The sequence below is a fragment of the Felis catus genome, chromosome F1 (assembly GCF_018350175.1).
Source record: "Felis catus isolate Fca126 chromosome F1, F.catus_Fca126_mat1.0, whole genome shotgun sequence".
NCBI lineage: Eukaryota > Metazoa > Chordata > Mammalia > Carnivora > Felidae > Felis > Felis catus.
The window spans coordinates 26620917-26641843 of record NC_058384.1 but is presented as its reverse complement, the minus strand read 5'-3'; the positions used below and the strand labels follow the sequence as shown (position 1 = coordinate 26641843).

At 47.7% G+C, this 20927-nt stretch overlaps 1 protein-coding gene across 11 annotated transcripts in view; it reads left to right on the top strand.

Moving 5' to 3' along the window:
- The window catches only part of CACNA1E (calcium voltage-gated channel subunit alpha1 E), a 654182-nt gene that overhangs the window by 261739 nt on the left and 371516 nt on the right, over window positions 1–20927 (top strand). For all 11 annotated transcript variants that reach the window (XM_045048892.1, XM_045048898.1, XM_045048896.1 and 8 more), the window contains one exon: window positions 3033–3486. In XM_045048892.1, coding sequence (XP_044904827.1) covers window positions 3033–3486 — 454 coding nt within the window. The remainder of the gene's footprint in view (window positions 1–3032; window positions 3487–20927) is intronic.

Sequence of the window (20927 nt, the reverse complement as noted above, 5' to 3'; positions counted from 1 at the left end):
AGATCTCACACTGTATTTAAATGCTTAGCCTTGAAGTGACATACATCACTCTACTCACAACTCATTGGCCAAAATGGTCACGTGACCCCACTCAACCACAGGGGCCAGGAAGTGCATGCTACTATGTGCCCAGGATGGAGGATGACCAGAATATTTGGCAAACAGTTCTAATGGCCACCACAACAGCCTACTATGTGTTGAACTCAATACTAGGTTCTGGATATAGAAAGATAAGACTTGAGGAACTCCAGGGATGCCAGAACTTGGGGCTGGGTGGGGGGAAGACTAAGTATAGAGTAGACTCGAATGTCCTTCCCTGGAATATGTAGACTCCAACTCACCTAAATTGCCTGAGATAGTAAATGTTTTCTCAGTTTGATGATAGCCAGAGCAGGAGACTGGCCGGCTTGTCAGGCAGTGGGGGTGACAGATTCCCTTGATGAACATTTATATCAATAATAGAAGGGTTGTTTAACAGGAATTCTTAAAGGAAAGATGAGATAATTTCATGTTTTGATATTCGTAAAATTGATTCCGTTGAAGCGGAGCTCTGCAGTGCATATTATTGCTGCTGTAATTTTGGCAAAGATGTGATTCAGATTGGCAAAGTGTCTGGGAAAGGGAAATCCAGTAAGGAGACAGAGAGGGTGGGATGGGCCAGGAAGCAGATGCCAGGAACCAGGTCCCGGTGGCCTGGCGAGAGCTGGGAGGGTGGCCCAGGAATCTCAGCCATGTAGGACCATGAGGGAGAGGAGGCTCCTGGTGGCAGAACCGGAGGTTGCTTGAGTTTCTGGTAGTGCTGAAGCCTGGCAGAGGGAGTGGGAGCACCCCAGGGAGGGGTGCGTGCATGTGTGTGGTGAGGGAGAGACATTTAAACATCGTAGGAATGAAGGATAAAATTAAAATCCATCAAGCAGAGTTGAGACAGAATGACAACGTGAAGAACATGAATCACTCTTTCTAGGGACCCACCCAACTGTTTGCAGATTCTGAAATGTATTTTTCCCGTCATTTCTCTTTCCTACCGAGCTTATCCTGGACCCTTACCTTCCTTTCCTTTTGCTCCTTTGACCCAGACTTGGTGGCCGAGTATCTAGCACTGACCAGCACGTTCCCAGAACCTCTAGCCCAGCATCACCGAAGCCTTGGGGTATGGTGCTGGCAGGGCTGGGAAGAGCAGGCCAGGTGCTAGAGATACTGGCAGGGACAGAAGAGGAGGATATCGTAGGGTCCTCTCTCCAGGGAAGTCAGGTCTATTCAGTGTTCACATCAGGCTTTATCACACAGGCAGGAAGATCATCCCGGCTTCTTCTTGTCTACCTGCTACTTTAGTGTGATGTGGGGGTGGCTGGGAGAGGCATCTATTTATTCTGCTTCGTGTGGTAGAGCAGTGTGGTCAATACAGTGAGAAAAACTATGAGCCAGGACTTGAAACCTGAGCTCTCTCCCAGCTCTGACTTTGAGTGGTGATGTGACCTGGGGCAAGTCTCTACCTCTCTGAACATCAGCGTCCTGACAAAATGGTATGGCTACACCATAAAGATTACACTTTAGTATTCGCTATTTTTGAGACTTTCAGTTCAGACCAGGGGAGGTGGTGGGGGTTCTGGAGGGTAGCATTCTGGAAAGATGCCTCCCTAGGGGGCCTAGCACAGTCCCCAGTGCACACTAAGCACGGTTGAGTGATCTGGATACCAGGCCTTCTCTGAGCATGTAGAGCATGTGGCACTGCTTAGTGCCAAGGGGCGTGCGTGCGTGTGTGTGTGTGTGTATGTGTGTCACTTGTGGTCACTAGTGGTGTGGCTTGGAATGTGGGTGGGGAGGAGGCCAAGAATTCAGGTGTTGGGCTCTTGGCTGGGAAGAAGATAGTAAGAAGATATCTCAAAAAGGTCCTCTTGCATCAGAAGGTCTGTCCCCCAGACCTCAGACTTATCATGGGAGCTCTCGATCCTTGAGTTCCCTGAATCCTCTTTGCACATGCTCTTCCTTTTGTCTGTAATCTGGTCCCATTTCTCACCTGGCAAGCTCTGTTCAAATGCAGAATGAGGGCCATTTCCTCCACATAGCCCTTCCGGCCACCTCCAAGTGGGTTTCCATGTTCCTACTGTGAGCTCCTACAGCAATCAGGCCTGCCTCAATCATAGCACGTCATGTTGTGTGGTCAAAATCGATGTTCTTCCCGTTTCTCCCACGAGGAGGATGTGGACTAAATCCAGCTCATGTCAGTGTGCCCAGTCCCTGGCACAGTGCCTGGCACATGGTAAGCCCTGTCAGTGTGGACTGGATGAGTACATCTTTCAGAGGCAAATCTGGCCACATCCTCCTTGGCATGGAAAAGGGAAAGGAGGCTCAAAGATGCTAGCAGAGGCATCTGATTCTACACCTGCTCCCCAGATCCTGCGGTGGATGTGCATTAGGAAAGGAGGAAGGAACCTGTACATGGGATCCAGTTCTCAACGCTAGGTTGCCTGTGTCTTGTCCTGGGGAGAGAGTGTTAGAATCAGGGCAGCAGGTGGTGGGTGGGGTTTCCTCAGAGGACGTGGGGCACTAGGGAAAGGGTTAGAGAGATTCTTTCAGTACAAATGGGAGAGAACAGCCAGCTAGCTTGTCTGAAGTTGGGGTGAGGACAGCCTTTGATGTTCTCTCCTTGTAGCAGTACCCTGAGACATTCATCACTATTGCACATGACTGTTGCTGTAACTTCCGTCTTCTACACTAGCCTGTGAAGTTCTTGGGGCAAAAATCAAGTGTACTTTGTTTAACTCTGGGTAACTCAGCACCTGGTACCCAGCCTGGTCCACAGTGGATTCTCCTGAGTTCAGTGATCATTTACAGACTTCCTACTGTGTGCCAGTTTCTGGACCAGGCCTGGGCCATAGCACCGAGTAAGCCCAAAGCCTTGCTGTGAAGGACGACTTCATTAACCTCTTTCTCTTCTCTATTTCCCTCTTGCCCACCTCCCCCCGCCTCCATCCTGTCTCCCTTCTCTCTCCCCTGCCTTCCCTTCTCTCTCCCCCGCCTCCCCTGCGCAGAGCAATGTTCTGGGATGGTGCCGGAGATGCGTGGACCGAGCCCAGGCCACAGGCTGCCCGAGCCCGCCCCCTGCCCCGCCGCAGGTGGGAACCCTGAGCCCTGGGCCTTGGGCCGCCGCCACCGCCACGTCCTAGCCCTGCCCGAGGAGGAGGCATGGCGGCCCCAGCAGTGCGCCCTGCTCGAGGCCGACGCCTCGGACGAGGTGGGCATGCTGCCCGCCTCCCCGCGTGCCGTCGCCGCGGGCTTCGACAACTTCTTCCCGGTGCAGGAGGGCGAGGGCCCCGGCTGGGAGGGCGGTGCGGCCCTGGAAGCTGGCTCCAGCCCGTTCCTCCCGGTGAGCCCCGAGGTGATGAAGCGGCGGCGCGGGGGGCTCATCGAGCAGCGCGACATCATCAAGGCCCACGAGGCGCACAAGATGCAGAGCACCCCGCAGGCCCGGCGCAAGGAGTGGGAGTGAGTACGGGAAGGTGGGAGCGGGTGGCGGGGGCACGGGGGCTGGCCCAGTGCTGCGGCGGGGAGGATGGGGTGCGCGTGGCCCTGCCGGGGCGTCCAGTGGGAAAGGGTGGGCCCAGGGAGGCAGGTGCCTTTGTCTCTGCTGCCGCTCAAGAGGGATTTGACCCAGGGAGAGAGGTCCCTAGGGTCAGCCACAATCTCACTAACCAGCTGTAGGCTGCATTCACCCTCACTGAGGTCTACAGCCCTCAGATGGGGGCAGTCACGCCTGCCCTCTAAAGCATACCTGTTTACTGAGATCTGGAGAAAGAGCTGGGGTCTGTGTCACACTCTGAGCTTCCCTGAAAAGAGGAACTCCATAAAGCCGGGGAGAAGCCACCAAAGCATGAATGAATCATCCTTCACCTTTCCTTCTGGAATTTAGCCAACCCTGCTCTTTCTAAGGTCAGCTTTGGGTGAATGATTACATTTTGGGGCACGTCTTCAGTGGTGGAAGAGATTGTGGCCTCTGTGACTTTATCACTGATCTTTTTGGGGAGAGCAAAAGGATTTATGTTCTTAGACTGCCTTTAACCCAGTTCATACCTGTTGGAAACTTAGGCTTCATTCCAAGGAATCCTACATTAAAGGGAGATAGGATTTCATTTGATTCTCAATTGGTGCTCCAGGTTTACACCCCACCTAGGGACTTTGTTTTGTCCTTTGGATGCCAGTGTATATTTTGCACGTTATGTCTTGTGGTTTGTATGTCTTTAGCTCCTCTTCCTTAGACTGTTGAGTTGTTAAATGTCATCAGGTGCAAAAAGGCAAATAATCAATGTGTTTTGATGGTGATGGTCATGGTAGGCTTTATCTAACTGGTTTCAGTGGACATTCTAGGTGGTGCAAAGGGGTGTAGATTAGCTGATCTCTGGATGTCTTTTCGTATGGATGTTAAAATATTTATTGGCTCATTCATTCATTCATTCATTCAGTGAGCCCTGATATGTGCCAGGCTCCTGGGATTTAGAGAGGAGTCGGGCATCCAGCATTCAACTTCTCTCCTGTTGTTCACCTCCAAGTACTGCTAGTCTTTAAAACCCTACATAGCTCTAAGATCCAGGCAACATCCTAAGCACCTATATTAATTTATCTTAATCCTCACCATTACTGTGAGATAGGTACAGTTATTATCCATGTTTAACCAGTGAGGCACAGAAAAGTTAGGTGACTTTCCCAAAGTCACTCCAATAATAACTATGTTGTTACTGTGATTTGCTATTGATTCATGATTTGGACCCTGACAGTCTGGTTCTCGAATTCATGCTTTCCACAATGGCACAGGACCTTTCCTTCCAGTTCCCACAGTATTTAACTTCTATCTCAACCACCAATTGAGATGCCACAAGAGCACCGACTTGGGGGTTAAGAGACTTGGGTCTAATTCCCAGGGTGACCAAACTAGTGGTATGATGTCAAGTCAGTTACCTCATGGCTTTGAAAAATGAGGAGGAGAAAGTAGACTGTGGAAATACTGTGCAGCTCTGATAGTTGGTATTTGTTCATATTCAGAAGTATTATATTTTTCTGCACCTCTGTCTTGTTTTCCTAAGAGGGTCTGAACAATTCGAGGGCAGAGACTCTCTTACACATTTTTCATGTCACTCAGTGCCTGTCATATGGCCTAACTCAAGAATGTCTATAATACTCACTGAAAAACTGGCTTCACCATGACTAGCAATGCATGAGTAACTCTTATGTCTTTCTTAAAGTTAAACTTTTGCTAGTTGGGGGATATCAAGGTCTAGTAGCAGCCAACTACTTGGAGTGGTGGTGGGGATGGTTGGGAGACTGCTTTCACCTGGACAGGTGCATAAGGAAGTGAAACAGGGCAGACACGTCAATGGCCTGGGGGCATGTCAACCTTCCTGAGTGTGGCTGTGGAGGAATTGAGAAGGAGGGGTCAGGGAAATAGGAGGAAAGACAGAGAGTAAAGGGACAAGGAAGTGAAGAGAGGCATGTGTTCAGAAGGAAGGAGTCATCATCTGTGTAGGAGGTTGCTGAAAGGGCAAATAAAATGAGGATGGAGAAGGGATTACTGCTTTCAGCAATATGGAGGTGACCTTAGTGGGAGCAGTTTCAGTAGGGTTATGGGCCCAGGGTCCAGGTGGAATGGGTTGAGGAGAAAGTGAGAGATGATGGAGATGGTGATGTTACCTGACTCTCTGCCCTGCAACACTCACAGCTTCATCGCTGCAGCCCATATGGAGGCCTCCATGGTTAATATCATCATGCCTTTTTTCCTTACCATCCAAACTCCATCCTCATATGGCTCTCCATGCCTTAATCTGACCCACTTCCTGCTCCTCACCAGCTCCCCAGACCCTAATATTACATTGTCTGGAACTCATATTCCATCATCAGAAAACTCTTCTACATTCTTCCACCTTCTCTGGACATTCCCGTTACCTCCTTGTTCTAACTGGTACCTGCCTCTCCCCCCGCAAGAACATGGCTTGATCAGCAGCTGCCTCATGTGGTGGTTGCCTTTCCTCCCACACTTCCTCATACTCTTGAGCCTGGAGGTGGGGTAGGTGGCTCCTTCCTCCCTATTATTGCTTCCAGACTTATTCCTCACGCCTGTCCTAAAATGCCAGCTCTGGAGCTCATGTCATCATACAATAGCACCTGCTACTCTTTCTTGAAGCCATCTACAGACTCCCAGGTCACTCCCCTTCATTCCAGAAAGATTTTAGCTCTCGGTTTACCACCTGTCTCCCATCTCCTCTCTTGTCATCAGTCTTGGTGATTTTTGTATCCACTTAAATGATCTCTGTGGGACCCTGGCCTCTTGGATCCTTAATCTCTTTTGCCTGATGATTTTCCCTCCATGTTTGCTGCCAAGACCTCACTTCCATGGCCTGCCTGGACCTTGTAACGGGCATGGCTCCCTAATCTCAGTTTCAACCATCCTGTTGTCTGGCCACCAGCTCTTTTATGTCCAGTTCACTCCCTCCAATGCTTGATTCCTAGGGTTCTTTAACCTCGCTGGCATCCACAAGAGATCGATTGTATTATGTTTTTGCTGCTCCCCTTCTCAATCATATCCTTACTTCTCATAAAATAAAATAAAATAAAATAAAATAATCACATTAAATCCCATTGTAAGAACCAAAAAATACTTTCTGAGCAAAATGGGATGTTGCCCTTGAAGTCTCCTCCTACCCTCTCAACCCTTTCTCCTGCCAGCTTCTCATACAGAGCCAGTCATCAGCCAAGGGCAAGGATGCTGGATGCCTCCCAAATGGCTCTAGTCTACTTCATACTTCATCATCCTTGTTTTCACCCTCAACTTCTTTGCCCCTCTGTTGCTCCACTATACTGGTCTGGCAAGACTCCACTTCTGCTTAAATCCCACTTGCCACCTATTCCTCCCCTGCCCTTGGGCAGTAGAGCTTGCTGTAGAAAGCTGGAGAAATCTCTACAGGGCTTGCTGTAAATTTATGTAAATTCTTGACCCCCCTACCACAAGTCGGCCCTTGATCTTGCCCAGGAATCCTGCTACTTTTCCCCTTTCCATTTTACCCTCACACTCTTTTTAGAGATTATTTCACATACTTACCCCTTCATGCTCAGACTCCAACGTCTCCTGCCAGCCCATTTCTAGCTCATAACTGCAACTGCCTTCCTACTTCATTGAGAAAAGAGCAGCAAAGAGGCTTGGAGGAGCTCTTTGACCACATTGACCACCTGCACCTGGACCCCTGTTACAGGCCTTTCCTCCTGTTTCTGTGACTGTCTACTCTGGATACTCCATGCGGAGGTCTAGATGGAGAGCATGATGAGCCCTTTTGCAGTTCCCTGTAGAGCCCCTTGCAGTCAGGCCTTTGTCCCAGTCAAGCCCACAGCTCTGGCATACTCACACCATCCTCCACGTTGCTGAGTACAGTTGGCAGGTCTCTGTGTCCATCTTCTTTGATCTGGTGGCAGCAGCAGAACCATCTGTCCACTATCACACTGTCTTTCTTGGAACTCTTTTCTCACGTGGCCTTTAGGACCCCACTCTAGGTTTTCTTCCTACCTTGACAGCCTTCCCTCTACCTCTTTTGCTGGTTTCCTCTTCCTTTTTCCAGTCCCTAAACACCAGGGAACCCGGGCTCAGTCCTCTACCTGTTTTCTTCTCACCAACCCTTACTTCCTGGTGACCTCACCCAGGCCTGGACCTCTAGTGACCATCACAGACTGCTGACTCTCAAATTTGTATCTTTGGTCAAGACCTCTTCCCTGAATTTTACATGCTACCCACTTAATCAGCACCTTTACTTGTACATCCATAGGCATCTCAAGCAAAACCTGTCCAACAGCAAAATATAAATTTTTCTCCAAATCTTCTTCTCTTCTAGTCTTTTCTTTCTCAGAAAATGGAATCTGATTCATTCTTTCTTTCTTTTTTAAGTTTTTAATATTTATTTATTTATTTTTGAGAGAGAAAGAGAGCATGAGTAGGGGAAAGGCAGAGAGAGAGGGAGACACAGAACCCAAAGCAGGCTCCAGGCTCCAGGCTCCGAGCTGTCAGCAGAGAGCCCAACGCAGGGCTTGAACCCAAGAACTGTGGGATCATGACCTGAGCTGAAGTTGGACGCCTGATCAACTGAGCCACCCACGCACCCCTACATTCATTCTTTCTGTTGCTGGAGCCAGAAGCATTGGAGTCATCTTGATTTCTCTCACACTGACTCCCTATTCTTGCCAGTCCCCATCAGTTTTCCCTTCGAAATGTATCAGATCACATTTTACCATTTCTGCTACTATCTCCCTGGTCCAAATCACCTTTTATTTTTATTTTTATTCTTATTCTGTAGACACTTATATAGTACTTCCTAGATACTCAGCACTATTCTTAATACTTTACACTTGATCTTAGCCAAAAGGCCGAGAAGCGATTATTCTTAATACTTTAATTCCTTTAATCCTTGTAACAGTTGGATGAGACTGGTACTATTATTATCCCCATATATGCAGTTGAGGCACAGAGTTTGAGTAACTTGTGTAAGAGGGTTACTACAGCCATTCTTAACTAACCAGCCTCCCTGTCTCCATGCATCCCTGGTAGAGTCTCTTTCCCCCACTGGAGCTAAGGATTCTTCTTTGCCTTTTTTTCCTTAAGATTTGCAGAGGAATTGGAAAGACAGTACGTGGAGTTTCCATCAGAGAGTCTTCAGAATTTATCACACTAGTCCTCTGCTGAAACCCTCTAGTGGCTGGCTCCCCATGTCCCGCAGAACAAAGTCTTTAGCACGGTCTTTAAAGCTCTACATGATCTCCCTCCTCTACCACTTGGACCTCTCTCCCACATCCCTAAACACACACAGGCATCGTTGGCTGCATCCCTTAATCTCTTCCCATCCATTCTGCTCACCTACACTGGCCCCATGCCATTCCTTGAATATGTTCAGACCATTCCCACCTCAGGGAATTTTGCTTTTGCTGTTCCCTCCACCTGGAAAGCTCTTTCCCCATAGACTTTTCATGACTCTCATTCACTTCATTTAGGTCTTTGCTCAGAGAGACCTTCCTGATCACCCTATGTAGCATAGCATTCCTCTGTTGTCACTCTCTTTCTCTCTTTATTTTGCTTTTTCCCCATTGCAGCCCTTGTTGCTACTCACACACGCACACACACAGGCACGTAAAGACCCTCTCTCTCTCTCTCTTTCTATATATGTCTGTCTCCCTCCACTGGAGTGTAAGCTTTTTAAAATTTTTTTTTAACATTTATTTATTTTTGAGAGAGAGACAGAGAGACAGAGAGATAGAGAGACAGAGTACAAGCAGGGGAGGGGCAGAGAGAGAGGGAGACACAGAATCCGAAGCAGGCTGCAGGCTCCGAGCTGTCAGCACAGAGCCCGATGTGGGGCTCGAACTCACAAACAGTGAGACCATGACCTGAGGTGAAGTTGGACGCTCAACCCACTGAGCCACCCAGCTGCCCCTGAAGTGTAAGCTTCTTAAAAGGAGGGACTTGGTCTTATCTTCAGAGTATAGGACAGTACCTTGTATGTAGTTGGCTCACAATAAGTATCAGTTGAAGGAATGATGAAGTAAATGCACTGAGGGGAATTGATACCCATTCCAGTCAGCTAGCTTCCAGGGAAAGAGGAGTGTGGTTGTGCAGGTTGCTGACCGCCCAAGGCCCTCCAGTTAAATAATCAGCAGAGGAAGTGGGGAGTCTGTTCTCTGCCCTCCTTCAAGGCTGCTCAGGACCCTGTGTCTACTTAGTGCACCTTGGAGAGATGGAGCCTTCTGCTCCCTCCTGCCTCCTGCCTCCTGGCTTCTCCTGACTTATATTCTGTAGTCAGGATCTTCCTGGCACTAGGACAGGGGCAGCCTGGTCCTTAAGAAATGGATTTGCTGCAGTAGGAAGTCAGGAAGGATTCTCTGTCGGTGGCCCTGCCAGCTTCCTGTACCTCCCTCAGCTCCAGCCCCTCCCATGGCCCTGTCCACCACCCACACAGCTGACAGCCCATGGCACACATGCCAGCCTTACAAATCCTGCCTCCTTGGCACTGACTCAGGACTCTAGTGATGCACGAAGCAGACTAGAAACCAGCCTGGGAGGTTTCCAGCTTTTTTTTGCCTTTGGCTGGGTGAGCCCAATGTGGTAGGGGAATGAATTAAGAGGATAGGAGGAGCCCTCAAATAAAGGATCTTTGTTTTTCTGTGGACAGAGTATAGGTGATTCAGATGAAGCAGAATTTCTTGTGCAGAATGCTATTTCCCAAAGAACCTGTTAAAAGGTTTCCTCAGGCCCACTGTATGGGCTACGGGGACCTCTTGGGTAACACTATTCCTCATGGACTGAGTTTTGTAGCTTTAGTGACTGGCCATGAAAACATGTTTTACTCATACTTTAATAGAATTTCCCCCCAGCTTACCAAATATTTTCATGTATCTCATCTTTCTCTCACAAGGACCCTGTGGACTAGCTATTATTATTCGTAATTTACAAAGGAGAAAAATGAGCCCAAAAGTCAGAGGTGGTGCTAGTCCAAAAAACCGTGTCTTAATAAAGACTGTCACCATTTATTGAGCACTGGCTATGGGCTGGGTGCTTTGCATGTATTATTTATTCTAATGAAAATCACAGGTACTATTATAAAGAGTAGAAACATTTCATATGGGACTATTATTGCATATGGATTTGGAAGAAAGAAAATTATGTGTAACTTTCAAGTCTGCGTAGGTTGGTACAACATACTCTAAAAAGAGGGAAGCAGTATTTCCATAATCATAGTACTTATCACACTACATTCTAATTGCCTATTTACATGTCTGTATCCCCCACTACACTGTATAGCAGAGCAGTCTGTCTGCTCCCCACGGGTCTCCATCCCTTGGTATAGTGTCCGGCACGCAAGAGACACTTAACAGGTATTTGCAGAATGAAAAAAAAAAAAAAAACAACTCATGATTTTATACACCCGAAAACTCAGGCTCAATGAGGTTATGTTTGTTGTCCAGTATCACATAGCTACTGAGGGTTCATTCCAGGCTTTCTGACTTCATTGTGTATCTTGTTCCACTGGGGCCTTATGCCCATATTAGTATCCACCTGCAGTGATTATATAGTGGTAAGCAAGTGGCAGGAACCCAGTCATACTATTTAGGGTTAATTCTTGCCATGCTGCTTGTAAACTATGGGACCTGGGGCAAGGTGTAACCTGTCTGCACTTTTAGAGCAAAGATGAATAATAATACTCACTTTGTAGGCCTGTTGTGAATTTGGACCATGTTTACTAGGTCACATATGCCGGTGTGGGTCCTCAAGACGTTGATGAGCCCCACTGTTATTCAGGGACTCTACTCTGCACAGTCTCTGGCCTCAATCAGGCCCACACATCTGCAGATGACTCCCGAATGTGGATTTCCCAAGAACCCCAGACTCTTGTAGCCAAATGCGAGGCTGGCATCTCCACACGGTGGTCTACCATAATCTAAAGCTTAGCAGGGCTAAAGGAAAACTCTAGATCCTCTCCTGACCCAACCCAGACTCCTCCCATCTCAGTAGGCAGCACCACATCTACCCGGTTGCTCAAGCCAAAGATTCCCATTGTCTTTTATTACTCTCTTTCCCTTTTCTTCCACTTCCAATCAGTTGGCAAGCCTTGTCAACACATCTCCCGAACATATTCCAAGTCTGAACACTTCTGCTGCCAAGTCCCCAGTGCTACCAATCTCTTCCAAGCCACTGTCACTTAGACCAGTGCAGTGGTCTCCTAATTGGCCTCTCTCCTTATGGCTTTGTTTTTCTGTAACCAGGAATGTGTCTGTTCATACAACAGACAGGGGCATTTAAAAAAGATGTAAATTAAATCATGCTTTTGTGATGTAACTTCTCTTTGCACCTAGCCTTCCTTGGGTGACTCCCGACCTCAGCCCTACAATTCGCTCCTTGCTCCCTACACTCCTGCCCACTTTCAGGCCAGACCCCTGTCTGCTATGTCTCTGCCTCGTCCTTCTGCCTGGAATGTTCTTTCTCCAGATCTTTATAAGGTTGGCTCATTCTTGTCATTTAGACCTCAGCTTAAGTGATACCTCCTCAGTGATGTTAGTCTTCACCAAACAGTCTAAAATAGACATCTGGTAACTCTAGGTCACATCACCCTGTGCTGCTGCCTCCCCCCAAGAAGAGTAGAAATGACACACAACCCTGTCCACTCCATAGCCTCAGTGCTGGGAGCAGTGCCTGACATCTAGGCTCTCAGTGAATATTTGTGAGTGCATGAATGAATGAATGCCCAAGGAATGGTTGGTGTGGTAATAATTATGATCTGGATGCTCACTAGCCCCTGCCAGCACCCAGACATACTGTCAAGTCTAGTCTAGGGAGCTCAGGACATCAGGGGCTCTAGGTCTAGACCAGGTCAGCCCCTGGGGTGTGAAGCTTCATGGGCTGTGGAAACCCAGGTTGGTTAGGTTGCGGGTTGTTGGGGCACTGTCTCCCTTCTCACCACTGATCATTACTGAGCCGTGTGTTATTCCACCTTGGGAAAAAGATTCAACCTTTCTGAACCTCCATATTCAGCCTCATTTTTGTCTATTTGCTGGATTGTGGTTGAGGACAGTCACCTTTCTGAACTGCAATGAGCATATAGAGTACTTAGTCCGGTGTTTGGTTGGCCCCCCCATCCCCCAATGTCTGGTTCCTCATCTTAGGCGTCCGTCACATGCTATCTACAGCAGGGCACCAGAGGTTTGCTAAAGCCTGTGGTACAGAGGCTGCAGTCAGGGTTGCGATCAGCTGTGTACATCAGTGGACCCCCTCAGGCCATGAAATGAGGAAATGCACAGTGCCCAACACACAGCACAGAGTCCATGCATATCAGCCATTATTGTTATTATTATTATTATCACCACCACTACCACCATCATCATCTAGTCCAACTGCCTCATTTACAGACGAGGAAACTAGGGTCCTGAGGGCTGGGTGACTGCTGGTGCTTTACACAAACTGCTCTTCTGATCGCAAGGCCAGCAGGCTACAGTGAGTGACAGGCTCTGAGGAACCAGCCTTGTAAGTCCCATCCGCTTTTCCCTGCTGCTACCCTGCTGACCAGGAGGGATGAAAACTCAAATGTCCAACCACATTCTCACCAGCTTTCACACCACACCCAGCATTGCAGACAAATTCTGTCAGGAAACAAGTGTGCCAACCTTGAAGCTTTCCCATTGAATTAAAAAAAATTTTAATGTTTATTTTTGAAAGAGAGACAGAGTGCGATGGGGGTGGGGCAGAGAGGGGGGCACAGAATCTGAAGCAGGCTCCAGGCTCTGAGCTGTCAGCACAGAGCCTGATGCATGCAGGGCTTGAACTCACAAACTGTGAGATCACGACCTGAGCTTAACCGACTGAGCCATCCAGGCATGCCGCAGGCCATTGAATTTTAAAAGCCAGTGGGCCGATATATGAAAGACCCATAGCTAATATCATCTTCAATGGGGAAAAAATGAAAGCCTTTCCCCTATGGTCAGGAACAAGACAAGGATGTCCACTCTCACCATTACTATTTAATATCATACTGGAAGTGTTAGCCTTAGCGATCAGACAGCACAAAGAAATAAAAGGCATCCAAATTGGCAAGGAGGAGATCAAATTCTCACCCTTCACAGATGACATGATACTCTATGGATAAAATCCAAAAGACACCAACAAACTGCTAGAAGTGATATATGAATTCAGCAAGGTTGCAGGATATAAAAACATGCAGAAATTGGTTGCATTTCCATACACCAATAACAAAGCAGCAGAAAAAGAAACTAAGGAATCGATCCCATTTACAACTGTACCAAGAACAAAAAGATACCTGGGAATAAACCTAACTAAAGAGGTAAAAGATCTGTACTCTGAAAACTATAGAAAACTTAGGAAAGAAATTGAAAAGGACACAAAGAAATGGAAAAGCATTTCATGCTCATGGATTGGAAGAACAAACATTGTTAAAATGTCTATACTACCCCAAGCAATCTGCACATTAACACAATCCCTATCAAAATACCACCAGCATTTTTTTGCAGAGCTAGAACAAACAATCCTAAAATTTGTATGGAACCATAAAAGACCCCAAGTAGCCAAAGCAATCCTGAAGAAGAAAAACAAAACTGGAGGCATCACAATTCTGGAATTCAAGCTGTATTAACAAAGCTGTAGCCATCAAGATAGGATGATACTGGCACAAAAACAGACACATAGGTCAACGGGACAGAATACAAAACCCAGAGATGGACCCATAACTATATGGTCAACTAATCTTCAACAAAGAAGGAAAGAATATTCAATGGGAAGATCATCTCTTCAACAAATGGGGCTGGGAAAACTGGACAGTGACATTCAGAAGAATGAACATGGACCACTTTCTTACACCATACACAAAAATAAATTCAAAGTGGATGAAGGACCTGAATGTGAGACCGGAAACCATCAAATCCTTGGAGGAAAACATAGGCAGGAACCTGTTTGACTTCAGCTGGAGTAGCTTCTTACTAAACATATTGCCAAAGGCAAGGGAAACAAAAGCAAACATAACTATTGTGACTTCATCAAAATAAAAAGCTTCTGCACAGTGAAGAAAACAATCAACAAAACTAAACATCAGCCTACAGAATGGGAGAAGATATTCACAAATGACATATCTGACAAAGGGTTAGTATCCTAAATCTATAAAGAACTTATCAAACTCAACACCCAAAAAAACAAACAAACAAAAAAACCCAGTTCAGAAATGGGTAAAAGACATGAATAGACATTTTTCCAAAGAAGACATCCAGATGGCTAACAGACACATGAAAAGATGCTCAGCATCACTCACCATCAGGGAAATACAAATCAAAACCATGATGAGATACCACCTCACACCTGTTAGAATGACAAACATTAACAACTCAGGCAACAGCAGATGCTGGTGAGGATGTGGAGAAAGGGGAATCCTCTTGCACTGTTGGTGGAATGCAAATTGGTCAGCCACTCTGGAGAACAGTATGGAGGTTCCTCCAAAAAACTAAAAATAGAACTACCCTATGATCCAGCAATTGTAGTATTAGGCATTTACCCAAAGGACATGAAAATAGAGATTCAAAGGGGTGCATGCACCCAATGTTTATAGCAACATTATCAACAATAGCCAAACTATGAGAGAGCCCAAATGTCCACTGACTGATAAACGGATACAGAAGATGTGGTATATAAATATATAGAATGGAATATTACTCAGCCATCAAAAAGAATGAAATCTTGCCATTTGCAACAATATGGATGGAGCTAGAATGTATTATACTAAGTGAAGTAAGTCAATCAGAGAAAGACAAATACCATATGATTTCACTCATATGTGGAATTTAAGAAACAAAACAGATGAACATATGGGAAGGGGAGGGAGAGAAGAGAGGGAAATGAACCACAAGAGACTCTTAATGATAGAGAACACACTGAAAGCTGATGAAGGGAAGTGGATGGGAGATGGGCTAGAAGAGTGATGGGTATTAAGGAGCGCACTTGTGATGAGCACTGGGTGTTACATGTAAGTGATGAATCACTGAAATATCCTGAAACCAATATTGCGCTGTATGTTAACTATGTAAAATTTAAATTAAAAAAAATAAAGCCAGTGGGTCAGTGTTTTTCTGAGCTCTTGAAAGGCAGCTAATGTCATGCAGATCTAGTTTGATTGAGTGGGACATCATTCCACATGCTGCCACTTGCTGGTAAAAGCAGACATCATTTGGTTTCCTTGAATGCTAGTGTCTATAGAAATGTCATTGCCAGAAAGGTGCATAGGCAGAATTTGTTCAGTTAAATAGAGATGCCTTGTTGACTGATCTGGTAATTTTAATACAATTTATTTGTATACTCTTAGGAGGGGTGGGAATTCTTGAGGTCACTGCGGTCCCCACCCCTCCCCACGGCCTTAGATAGGGTTGATTCACTCATTAGAGGACTGGCTTGGTCCTGAGGATGCCTGGGTCTGTAACCCTGCTGGATTTCACCCCCTTGCTCAAAGATGAGGCATTTCAGGCTTACAGGGTTATAGTATAACAGACTTGCAGAAACCAGAACATATGCCAATGGAATACAAAAATCAGGAGACTTCAACACACTGTGCTATCACTAGTCAACAACACGTTTGAAAACCACAAACCAAGTAGGGCCCTGTAGCATATGCCCAGCCTTTTTGGAATTCTGAGCAGAACAGGAAGTCACTGAGAATCCAGAGAACCGGGCTCCTCCTGGGAACTGACACAATTTGGGTGATTCCTTAGAGATTTAAGATGGGCCTTTTGAGGAAATGTCAACATACATTGTTGAATTTTTTTTTTTTTTTTTTTTTTTTTTTTTGTCCTCCAGGGATTTGAAAATAAGGGTCTCTTTCTAGGTCTGGTCTCTAGTGACTTTCCTTTTCCCACATTTTTTCCCCTCTACAGTTCTATAAATGCTTCTTGTAGGGAATAGGCTATGGGGATATGCAGGGTGGTAAGCATGCGCAGTGGGGTTCCTGTGCAGGTGCCCAGCCCCTCACTCAGTGCCTGGTGACGATCACTTCTCAAAGTAAATGAAAGCATTACCTCTCTGCTCCTTTGGCGAAGTCATCGCTTGCCCTAAACGAAAGCAGAATCCTTTCTCCTTCTCCAGAGCATGGTTGCAGGAGCCAAGGTTTAGTGGGGTCAAATGTTTCTCTGCTGTCCTGGCTGTACCCTTCCAGGCCATGCTAGGAAGGAGGAGGCAAGGGAGAAGAGTCTGTGACTCTGCAGCCCTGCTCTCAGTCCTGATATGCCTCCTGGGGTCCATTTGATGTCTGTGCCTCCTTTTCCACCACCATCAGAGTTAGGTCCCTGTTTTAGGGGGCAGGTGAGCTAATCTCCCCTCCACCACCCTAAACTCGGCAACCTCTACTCTCCTGGCTTGGGCCATGCCTCAGTATCTTCAAAAGGAGACTGTTCAACCTCCGGACTGTCAAGATCTGAACCAATTCTGCACCCTTCCGGAATCACCCTTTTGAACAAAATGGGACAAACAGCGCCCTCTAGTGTCAGATGCACAATTTGTCACACTCCCTTTTTCTTGAGATTATTTTTCCTGTTTTACGATGCCTCCGAGTGGTCACTTTTGTGTACTGCATCCACCGTCTCTGACTTGGAAGCTTCACAGAATGCTGTGCCGCTGGAACCAGCTGAGGCAGCCTCGTGACCACCCAGCATATCACAGGTGAGGACACCGCAGCACAGTGAGAGCCCTGAGGGTTCTGGTTCCAGTCCAGCGCTACCATCTTCCTCACCTCCATTCAAGAACTTAACCTGGATGAGTAGCTGCAGATGAGTCAAGGGGGTTTTTCTTTTGGATGCGAAGGGATAGATGAAGAAGACACTTGTAGAAAAGGAAATACTCGGTGCTGAAGCGTTGAAGTGTGAGCGCGCGCGCGCGCGCACACACACACACACACACACACACACACACACACACACACACTCTACAGTATTCCAGGCACTGCGATAAACAAGACCTTTAGAAACATCATCTCACATAATTTCACATGTAATGTTCAGGTGAGAAAGCGGAGGCGCGCAGAATGAAGCGCATCGCCCTGGGCCAAGCAGCCGGTCTGTCTGACCTTTAGACGCTGCTGTTTTCAGTGCAGCTCCTGCTTTCCGTCTCCGGGGACTGCTCCCTAGCCTGCTCCTACTCCACCGCCCCCTCTTCCTCCTCTGCTCTGCTCTTGGCCCCTCTCACCACCTGTCTTCCTCGTTTGCTCCCCAAAGCCCAGAGTGAAGAAGGAATGGATAAATACAGGGTTGGAGTCTTTTTGTGCCTCTTTTCCTTCCCTCCACTCCTACCTAGGAACCTCCGTGTGGACTCTATGGCGGTGCACCACCCCCCCCCCCCCCCCCTCAGCGCACTGCTCTGGTCAGAATGCAGCCCGTTCCCTGATTTCTTTGATGGCAAAGCCACATCCCTTCCCAGATTTATGAAGAAAACAGGGAGGAGTAGGCAAATTCCCTCTGTGTTCTTAGAGTGGAGAAATAATATACAGAAAGGCTTACTTGGGGACCATGCTCTTCCGGGCGGGGCAGTGCTGGCCAGGCACCCTTGGCTTGGGTATACCGGGGTCTAGCCCATCTTCAACCCCCTCCGCCTCATCTCAACCTTTCTCCGGCCACCATCCATTGTGCTTACTGTCTCCCCTCATCCCTGTGCTTTAGCTGAGAAAAACTTGTCCCTCACTTTCTGTCGTGAAAATGGAGTCACAGTACACATACAGGTCTACATTTTGCATTTATTTATTTATTTATTTGCTTTTTAAAGATTAACACTGTATCAGGGGCATTTTCTGTGGCAGTTTCTAGGAAGATGTCCATAATGTCTCTTCAATGCTGCGTAGTATTCCCTAGCGTGAGAGTCTCCAGTTACGAGCAGTGCTGTAGTGACCCTCAGCGTTTGTGCCTTTATGATGTGTATTTTCATTTCTCCCACAGAGAGGCCTAGAAGCCAGTCTGTGGAGCAGGCTTTCCCACACTGCACTCCTGCCTCTTGAGGACTGATGCTTTTCCCCAGCACCCTTCCTCTCATCTCAGCTTCAAATTGAAATGTGAACTTTTGCAGTCTGAGTTATCTCTCTGGCCCCACGGGAGAAGCCCCATAAATTAATAACAGACCAGCAGGAAACAGAGAGATGGAGTCATTAATAGTCAGTGTGCCCAACCTCTCCCGGTTGCTAATTAGCACACCGACAGCTAGGGTTTTATCCAGAGCCAGGGAAATACTTTGGGAGGCTTGTGGCTCAGCTTGTGGCATCCGGCACCGAGAGGGAACCCTGGAACCTTCCTGGGTGGGGTGGGGGCGACCTTGCAAGAGACTGGCTGAATTCAGAAGTTCCTTCGGAGAGCCCTGTGTGCCTCCTGGTGGGGGAAAGGAGACAGACATGGGGGTTAACGTCCAGGTGTGTGTGATTCTCAGGGCCCACGTGGCAGGTTTGTGACTCTGGTGCTGGTAAAGGTGAGTGACACTTGCCGAGCTGTGTTGAGCGTAGTTGTCTCAGGAAGGATCCTGCCTCCAAAACATAGGCTCTCTTGAGGGGGAGGAGGCCCATAAAGATTGCTTCGGCATAAAGACTATTGTAACCATCCCCCACCCCTGTCATCTTTCACAACAGATACACTCTTAGGTGGTCTCACATTAAATCCTGCACTGGCACAGTGCCAGGCTCCTATAGGGTTGCTCAAGAAATGTTTCTGTAATGGAAGCTGCCACCAAGAAGCTATGAGACCCTGGCCAAGCCTGTTTACCTCTCTGGCCCTTTGTAATGTGGCTTAGAGGTAGCCTTCCTTTGCTGTCTGAGGTAGTGGGGACCAATGGTTAAGAGCACAAATTTTAGGACAGACTGCCTGTTTTTAATCCTGGCTGTAGCCCCTGGAAGCTGGGTGGCCTTAGGTAACTTCCTTCACCTCTCTGGGCTTTTGTTCCCTCATCCCTTTTCCATACAGCTAATTTCAGTTTGATACTGAGGTGAATTCGAATCTGATGAAGATAAGAGTTTGTTTGTAAGCTGTTTGACAGATGGACTCCAGATGAAGTATTTTAGGCCACCTGGTAGGGCCTCAGCCCTCTTCTTTCCCAATGCCCCCCACTCCCCTTTTTCCCAAGCAGGCTGTGGAGCCACTTTGGGACCATGGAACTGAAGACAGAACCACAACCCCCAGGCTGGGACGTGGGCCTGGCCTCGTGCTCCACTCGGCCCTGCTTGCTGAGGGCCAGGCTCTGTCAAGCCCACCATCTGGCTTCCCATGCCAGGACACCTGCCCTCCCGGCTCTGCTCCCGTGCTGCTGCAGGGAGGATGAGGCTGCTTGTGGCGGACTGCATTCCGGGAAACAGACTCTGAGATTTGGATCGATGTGCAGGGGGTTTAGGGGGCTCTTGGGATCCACACTTGGGGAAAGGAAGGGAGGGACGCAGGATTGAATGGAGAGAGAAGTCAGGCTATGATGTGTCTCAATAAAGATCTCAGGGGACCTCCTGGGGTGGGGGTTGGGGGGGTCATCTAGAGTTGTCTCGAGTTGGGACAGAGGCCAGGCCTTTCTTTCCCTCACTGATCAGTTATTGGATGCAGACTTCCTCAGGAAGGTGTCATGACCTTGGTCCAGGTGGCTAGCTTTAGCTAAGGCAGTTCCTGTGGTGGGCTGACAGCCACAGGGGACGGGACCCGCAGTCTTGAAGGGAGATGGGCACATCACAGCATCCACTGAGCTGCTCTAAGGGCTGCTGGCCTGGAAACTTCTGTACCACATAGAAGGATGCCTTTGTGTCGCACCATCCCCACAGCCCAGACTTGCCTGTGAGCAGACACACAGTATCTAGCCAGAACCTTCTGGAACACCAGCCAGGCCCTGCTGTTCTGAGGGCACTCCTCTGTTGTGAGTGCTTGCCTCTTTACTCTCACCTCTCCTCATACCTGTGGAGATGGTTGGAACCTCTCAGACTCAGAGGACCTGAGTCTTCTCACTTTCGCCAGCGAGGATCATGTGCCCCAGCATCCATGCCTGGCTCTGCATCTCAGGCTCCTCTGAGATGTTTCTGGAAGCAGAGCTTAGTAGAAGCTGAAAGCCTTTGGAATTAGGTAGACCTGGTCTGTTGTTCACTAGCCTGGCACGTCTCTTAATCTTTCTGGGATCGAGGACAGCGACATCTCAGGGTTGCTTTTGTCTGTGTATTTACCTTTACCGATGAGTCTCATACATTCTTACACTCTTGTGATGTGCTTAATATCATTTTCACTAGTGTTTGTTATTAGTCTTTGTCTTCCTTCGTTTGGGCTGCTATGACGAAGTACCACAGACTGGGTAGCTTATAAACAACAGAAATTTATTGCTCATAGTTCTGGAGGCTGGAAGTCTGAGGTCAGGGTGCCAGCGCAGTCAG